The 8,333-nt window shown below is 42.2% G+C and overlaps 1 protein-coding gene across 1 annotated transcript in view; it reads left to right on the top strand.

Moving 5' to 3' along the window:
- Window positions 1-8,333, top strand: part of TRIM71 (tripartite motif containing 71) — a 54,781-nt gene that overhangs the window by 42,217 nt on the left and 4,231 nt on the right. The window contains 1 exon segment of the mRNA XM_057372682.1: window positions 7,900-8,034. Coding sequence (XP_057228665.1) covers window positions 7,900-8,034 — 135 coding nt within the window.

The following is an 8,333-nucleotide window of genomic DNA, read 5'->3' as shown; positions in this document are numbered from 1 at the left end:
GCACATGCAGGGTACAAACAATATTTAAAATAACCCAAAGCTCATTGTCCTTCCTCTGCTGCTTGTTTCTAAGTAAATGAGGGAATTAAGCTTGTTCTGTGAGACAAGAGCAACTAATTAGTCTCTCATTAAGTCTTTGCACCAGTGGAATGATAGTAGTTTATGTTGGTATAGATAGTAAACAGTAGTTGACATCTCCTTCAGCTTGTGATGTTAACTTGTTACACTAGTGTTTACACTTGTTTACACTAGTGTACACTAGGACAGTACACATCAAGTTTTTGGAGCTGGATGGCTGACTTTAAACTCTGTTTTCAGACAGAATCCTGCAAAACATTGCATCTTCCAAGATTTGTTTTAACTTGGGTTATAAAGCTCTTCAGCAGTATCCATACTGAAACATTTCATACATCCCCAAAATAAGCAAGAAGGACGGAATTACACTAGTTTAAAGACCATCACTAGTGCAGTGTTCTGAATTTCTCCAGGCTGTCCTAGACAAGGGCTTGTCTGTTAGTAATTAAATTACTGCTTTTGACCTCCAGGGCCCTTAATCATCTGACTGGTGCAGCTAAATCATTTAAGGACTGTTTCTTGGAGTAAAAAACTAGCAGGAGATCATGGAGCACCACTCTGCTACTGTTGCATAAATGGTTCTGTGCYTGATTTTCTTCCCACTGCGTTTACTTTGCTCACTCCTGTTTTTTTCCTGGCCTTTATGCTGAAGGCTCATTGTGGTGAGCTGATTGTTACTTRGTGGTGCAGGTAAAAGTTTTGCTGTACTGGCTGTGCTCATGTAACTCAAACAAGCAGCTATACTGAACTTACCTTGTGCAGCTTTGCCCTGGTCTGGCTTCTGCCCACCCAAGCTAAGAGGCTGCCTTGGAAGTATTCACTGAGCAACTTRTGTGCAGGAATGGGAAGATTGTTCAGCTCAAGCCAGCTACTCCTGAAGCAACATCAGCAGCAASTAGAAGAGCATGTGATGCTGTTAAAAGCAGAGGTGCTCAACTCAAAAGTTTGCATGGAGCTTTCCTCGTTCTTGGGACAATATGGCTGTGAAGYTATATATTTATCCTAGGGAGGAGACAGCATGTCAGCATGAATTTAAAACAAACCCTAAAATAAGTAGTCTCTGAATTAAAAGAAATTGGCTTGAGTGGTTTTCCATACTTAAAAGTATGGAAATAGTCAATGGAGAATTAAATAAATGCCAGTACAAGCTGTAATGTGAGGAACACAAGACTGGAGTTCTAAGAGGCTTGAAAAGTTATACATTGTAGTAACACTCCKTAGTGGGACTGATTCATGCTGCTGTACTGGAAACTCTTTCTTAATAGGCTCTGAAAGTGATAGCTCCCCTGACAGGAGATGTTGAGGATGGATGAGGAGGGGTAGCTGAGACTAAATGGGAAAAGGTGGAATTCGAAGGGCGTTGCAGGAGAGAGGAAATCAARCCATGAGTCAACTGGCTGGAGAGTATCTGGTTAACCAAAGTTGAAGGCTTTTAGGAAGAAATGTTTATTTAAGCTCTTCCTGTGGCTTTGGAGGAAAGATTGTTTTTCAGACTTAAAAAAAATGYTGTGAGTTGGGATACATTTCAACCTCTTGATCCACTGAAGCCTGATGTAGTCTGTCACTCCAGAAGAGTCCAAACCTCACTCTTCCAGGAAGTTGAAGTCCTCTGTAAGAAATGACAAGCCTAAGAGCAAGAGGCTTGCTTTTTTTCCCTCAGTGAAATTTCTGCAGCAATGGAAAGTTCATCCTGCTTCGTTGTGCTACAGTGGTCCTGGCCTGCATTCCTAAGCCTGTCTCTAACGTGAGAACTTGTGCCTGTGTGGTGAGCTGATCCAGCTGAAAGGGTAGCCTTTCTGTGGGTTTACTTTTTGGCTGGGTCAGCTGCCTGGCTGGTTCACTGCAGTGCAACAAGGACTGTTGGTGGTGCCAGGGAATGAAGCAGAAACATCCAACTCAGTTGCTGGTAGGACCTCTTTCTCATTTCAGTGGAATGCTGTACTCCTAGCTGGGATACTTTTCCAGCCTTTTCAGAGACTCTGATTAACAGGGTGATATGAAAGCCAAAGCTGACACTGGATTAATGGTGTGGGAGGAATCAGGACTGCTGCCTTYCTACATGGGGAGCGTGTCCCGCTGCCTTGTTTTACCTCATGAAAGTGCACACTTAGCTGTCTTCTTTCAGAATTTTTTCCAAGGACTAGGTCACAAACTGAACGTAAATCTGTTATGATGAAAGATAGATGGCTTCTTCAAAATGTCACCTTCTTAAAATACATCTATACGTGTGTAACTGTATATATGTATGTATGTATGTGTGTAACCTAATGCACTTGCAGAACAGTAAAGCGCTGAGTGCTTGTGTCCATTTAGRGTCAATTTCCAGGTGGACCTGTTAAAATACATTTTAACTTTTTCATCTCAGACGTCTGAAAAAGCGGGTTTGTTGGAAAAGGAAATAAATTCTTCCACAGCTGAGCCTGTAATTGGTTTTGCTGGGGTGTTTGAGCATGCAAGCTTCTCCCTGCCCAGTGAGACTGATCATGTGCAGAACATAGTGGGAGCTGCTCTCTTATCTGCTGTCATGAAAGGCTTAGGAGCTTCCCTCCTAGATTTTTGAGGAAGGTGGTATGAAATAGATTAACACCTTGATGGGGGGTGAGGGGGTACTGTAAGAAACTCAGCTGGCCAGAGGAGGAAGCTGATCTGTTGCCTTGAGCCTCTGCCCTTCAGTGGGAGCTTCCCTGTGGGTTGCCATATGGATCTGTGCTGCTGGGAGGCCGATACCTGAGAAGGATGGCACTGCTGTGCTGCGAGGGATCGTTTTGGGGTTGTCACATTSAGTTAGCTCAGGCAGCCTTGTGCATGGCTTTGAAGTCAGGCTTCTTGCAGGTCTGAGAATCTGAAATGAAGCTTTGTCAACAAAATGGAGTCRATTGTGCTTTTCTAAAGCTGGAATTTGTATCAAGAGGCTGAATTTCTTCGTACTTGTAGTTACTGTTTCAGCATGGTATKTCAGTGAGTTCCTTAGTACAGCGTATGAACAGATGGCTATTGGGGAAGATGGATTTGACATGTGTCATTGTCCAAACTACTGTTCTGCCTAAAACTGTAGGCAAGAAGTCTGTTCTTGCAGTACAAACCAAAATGATTGTTTGGTTGTATCTGGCAAGAGTTAACATGGCCTATAGCCCTGCCTTCATCAAAGCTTTTTTTAAAATTATCTTTGTGAAGAACTTCAGGTGAACATGTCTGTGTTTTACACTCCTTAGACTGAAACCTTCAAATTGTTGCAGCTACTGCGATTTGTGCTAGTTTAAACCAGTATTACTGSAAATTCACTGCTAAACTTGTTAATCCTAGTATCTTTTACTGCARCTATGTAGGATCTTCCAGTTAATATTTCTAGCATAAGAACATTAGGAAGTTTGTATCCAGTTCTTGGTGCTGGAGAAAGCCAACTGTTATATCCTGGTTGTTTTATTCTGCTTTCAAACAGTGATAAGTAACTGGGAAAGTTCAGTGAAACAAGCCCACCGTATCTTTTTGTGACCTTAACGAACTCAAACAAACCACTTATGACTAGAACACTTTCCATTTGGTGGAAAAGAGCTAACTTGAGACATATCAAAAAGTTTCCTTAAATATTTTATTTTAATCTAGTGTGCTTTTAAAGCCAGAGAGAAGTTTATCAGAGAAGTAGCATCTCAGCTGTTTTTTCTCCTCTAAGTAGGGTTAACTTAGTCTTACATTCCTTAATGGTTAAAGTGTAGATCCTCCATACTGAGATATGAAAGTCTATGTTTGATATTCTTTATTCAATACCTTCCAGGGTCCATTCACCCCTGAAATACTGAATAATTCCTCAGTTGAACAAAAATTTGCTTTTAGGTTTAAATTTTCTCTCCAGATGTTTGCACCTTCATTGGAAAACATGAGATTGGGAAACTTAAATATTGTAATTAATGCCTGGAGTACCTTCCTCCCATTTTTGGGTAGGTGAATGGAACAAAAGAATCCTAGTGACCTTTTCAAATGTGTTCAGTTACCATAAGCAGCCTTTATGTATCTCACGGTGCTGCCATGGTGGGGTGTTGTGCTGCTGTTGGTTCAGCTGGATAAATTCTGTGACTAAACTGGTGTAATCTGACATCATGGCTCAGCATCTGGATTAGGAGGCTCTGCTGTTTCAGAGACATGAGTTAGCATCTTGGAATAACTGTGTGGACATAACTAGGGACATACTGATTTCATTTGAGTATCAGACAGCGGAAACCACACAGCAAGGGCATCAGGACCTTTGTGGCAGCTCTTCAGAACACAAGCTTTGTAACAGTTTTTCTTTCTTCTGGAGCATTGTATGCTTCTAGTCATTTCTTTTTCTTTTGTTCAAAAAAGCAGCACTAGTGGAAACTTGGGAGCCTACAACATTACATGTTCCACAGGAATACTGAGGTAAACATGAGATTATAGAAAGTTTTTTGTAATTTGAGGTTCTGGTTCCTGCTGTTCAACAGAAGACAGAAAATATGAAGAATTACTGAGACCTGCAATTCTACAGAATGGCAAGTCCTGATTTGGGGCCCTCTGTAGTCAGCAGAGATATCCAGAAGCACGGCCAAATTCTGTAATGCTGCTTTGCTGCTTCTGACTCTTGCAGTTGATTTCTTTATAGGTTTGTGTTGTACCATCAGTTGCTGCAGCTGCTGTAGCAAGATCATCACTAGTTTTTCCCTCAGGTGGTGAAATGTAGGCGAAGGGGAGCTCACAGAGGTGTCCACCTAGAGGGAGCTTGCAAAGGGCACCCGGCTTCCAATACAACTTCATCTTTTCCTCAAGACTGAAATGTGCTGCCAGCAGTAGCTAGTGGTGGATATCTGCATGGCTTTCCTTGCTGCAGACATTTGTCTGCCTCACTGGGAGCTCTGTGTGCAGTTTCCTGGAACAGGTCACCTGCACAAGGACTGGAACAGGTCACCTGCACAAGGACTTTTGCTACCCAAGTTCTACTCTTGAGGAATTGGGAGTACCAGTTTCAGCCCTAAGGGTTACAAGATGCATTGCCAAGTCCTTCACTTGTTTTTAACAAACACAAGGTACTGGTGACATTTCTGATGGAATGGGGAGTGCTTCTGGCCATCTTTGGACTCCTGAGAAGCCACAAGTGGGAAGGTACAGCTGCAAACAGATGATTTACTGTATTGGCCAACAGCAGGAAACAAAACAGTTGTTCTCCACCTCAAATTCCATAATCCAGCACAATTCTTGGCTAAACACAGGCCTTGCCTTCTGTCTCCCAAATGTGTGAACTGGCTGACCATCTAATTCACTAGCAATGGAAAAACTATGGCATACCACAAGGAGAGAGCATTATAAAAGCTGTTTTCCTTCACAAGGATTTTTTGCTAAAAAGATTCTATGGTGTCTAACCAGAACAAGAAGCGCTGCTGTTTAGCATGTTTTCTAAAAAGCTGACCTCTCTGAGACAAGTTCCGCACAGGAAATGCCTGCAGAACAGCAGGAGTGAGTTTTCATGGCAGAACTCTGACATCTTAGGGTAATCAAAGTGATCAAGGGGTTTCCATGTGAAGAAGGCTCCCAAAAGTTGCCTTTGCTTCAKATACAGAWCTTGCCTATTGCTGTTCCCCTCATRATWCATCTGCATTTTTGATGMTGGTCAGCCTTCCTAGGCTGTTCTAGCTTATTTGGGCAGAGTGCAGAATCCTCTGATTTTTACCAAAACTTCACCAATGTCCTGGACGATATCGCAGTCGTAGCATTTTGGGCATCCCTCACTGATCTGTGCTGTTCATACTTGGGCAAGTGAAGATAAATCCCGATGCTGACATGAGTATTTTGTAGACAACCTTGTGCTGTTGTTACTTGCCCTACCATAACTGGTTCCTGCAGCTGAAASATCACAGCATCCACAGGGAACTGCTGCCACTCCTGCTATGATGGAGTTCTTGAAAGGTRGACTTTGGTTTTAGTGGGAGTTAATGAGGGAAGTTGGGATTACTCTCACCTCTAAGGTATAATAAGGCAGGCATGTACATAGGTCGTGGTCCTAAATGGTTACTGCTGTGCAAAAAGCAAAAATAAGTAAATAAAGACTTTAATGCTTTCACAGATGTGATTGTTAAAATTAAAGTATGAATGGGTAGTTTCCCTAACACTTCTCAAGGCGATGCCTCTTTCTCTTTCCAAGAGAAGGAAGGTGTTTTCTTGTACTTGATGGGAATCCAGGTCTGTTTTGGAAGGAATGCATACTTTACCCTGCAACAGGGGCAGGTTCTGTATTTGAATGGCCAAGGAGAGATGATAGAGACACCATATTCTTACACCTGGCCTTTCCCAGCTAGGTCTGAAGCATACTAGCTTTTATGAAGCCTTAATCCATGGCCAGTTGGGACTTCATGTCTTCATGTGGTTTGCCAAATGTTGTAATGAGATTTTATTTTTTTGTTAAGTTCACCTGCCAGAAACTTTGTGAAGAGGGCAGGTCAGGTCAGCCTCCAGTGGGACTGGGATATACAGTCTGTCTATGAGCCTGAAGACATTCCCTGTTAAAACTGTRGTGAAGGTGACTCCAGGAATTTGTGAAGGAGGAAGAGCTGAAAGACCTGTTCCTCTTCTTGAGCCCTGGGCTGTAGGCTGGCTGTCAATAGGATTCCTGTTTTTCCCTGACAGTTTGCAGGAGAATTCTTTGGAGTAAAGATAGAAATGTTGACTTGTTTGATTTTGTCAGGGTTGTCTTCAACTTGTCTCCAGAGAGCAATCAACTGGCTAAGTTAGTCTTCCTTTTCACTTTTAGAAAAGGATCTTCCTATATGACCTGCAAGAATAAGTCTAATTCAGACTAGTTGTCTTAAAATTAACTATCTGGAATGAAAATGTCCAAGTGACGCTGTATTTAAGTTTTTATGTTTTAGCATTCCAATTGTTGGCATAAACTAGATGCTGTTGAACTGAGAATTCAAAAGTACTAACAACTGTCGAGTGAAAGATGACAAAGACAATCTAACTTTCTGGATTATAGGGTCACATTGGATAATTCACGGATGGTTGAATGGGGTGGTTCTTGATTGGTACATCCTCGTGTAGAATTGAACTGAGGACATCTTCCAGAAGGCTCTGAATATACAGCAAAGCCTTTGAATTGCTTTACTGCTCACTTAATTAAGCCTGCACTTCTGAAGAAAAAGAAAAGTGTTTCCTAATGTTCAGAGGGAAGCTGTGTTTCAGTTTGTGCCTGTTGCCTCTGGTYCTGTCAAAGGGCACCCCTGGAAAGAGCCTGGCTCTGCCCTCTCAGTGCCCTCCCTGTGAGTATTTGTATACATTGGTAAGAACCACCCTCTTTTTTTGGGCTGAATRCCTTCACATGCCATCATTTTGTTCTAGAATTTTGTGCCTAGTAAGTTAGTATCTTTGAGATTCACAACCTCATCTGCTGGTTCACTGTATGACAAAGGTGTTGAAAAAAATTTCAGCCATTGCTATTGAATCTTTTCCATTGGGAACTGTGATCATTCAGATTTGCTTGTTCTTTGTGTGATTTTATGCCCCCTTTCTGTAATAATTTGTGAAACTGAGAGCAATTTAAAGATTTTTTTTTCCTTTCCTCAATGGATTTTTCAAGGAAACTATTGGCAGAAAACTGCTACAGAATGTTTTTAAAATACTAGCTTTGCAAGGTTTTATTAGAAATAATTCGGTCTCTACTCAAGGTGTGAATAACTCTATGACTGCTTTTCACTAATAACCATTTGTTCTTTGTTTTTTCYTTTAAAATTGATTAACTTCATACTCTTTCAGGGGGTATTTCTGTGCAGGCTTAGTTGGTTTGGTTGAGCCTCAAGTGTGCTTGTCTTTTTTTGTCCCCAGCTGAGCATTGAGCAGGCCCAGGCTGTGGCAGAGCAAGTTGAGATGAAAGCGAAGGTGGTACAGTCTGAAGTCAAAGTTGTGACCACCAGACACAAGAAGGCCTTGGAAGAGCGGGAGTGTGAGCTGCTCTGGAAGGTATGCACCCTTGCATTTGTGGCTTGTACTGCTGGCAGTGCTTTTCAAACTGAAAAAAAAAATTACTTAAACTACTACATGGCCAGATTCTGATCTCYGAGGAAAACTGCAGGTTTCCCTAGCTGGAGCTGCTGCTGGGGTTTTTGTAGGGGCTGCTGCATCATCCTCAGAGCAGCACAGCCCCACATGCGGGTTGGGCGCTCCCCCTGCTGGCCCAGCAGCTGCCCCGAGAGGAGATYCCCTCCAGGCAATGTCTCCAAAGCACCTTTAATGTGTTACTCTAGAATTAGGTACATAGT

Source organism: Malurus melanocephalus, unplaced genomic scaffold (genome assembly GCF_030028575.1).
Source record: "Malurus melanocephalus ecotype Western Australia unplaced genomic scaffold, MMel_1.1 scaffold_177, whole genome shotgun sequence".
NCBI classification, from domain to species: Eukaryota; Metazoa; Chordata; class Aves; order Passeriformes; family Maluridae; genus Malurus; species Malurus melanocephalus.
The sequence above is the reverse complement of the archived record's forward strand: the minus strand, read 5'-3'. Positions and strand labels throughout refer to the sequence as shown.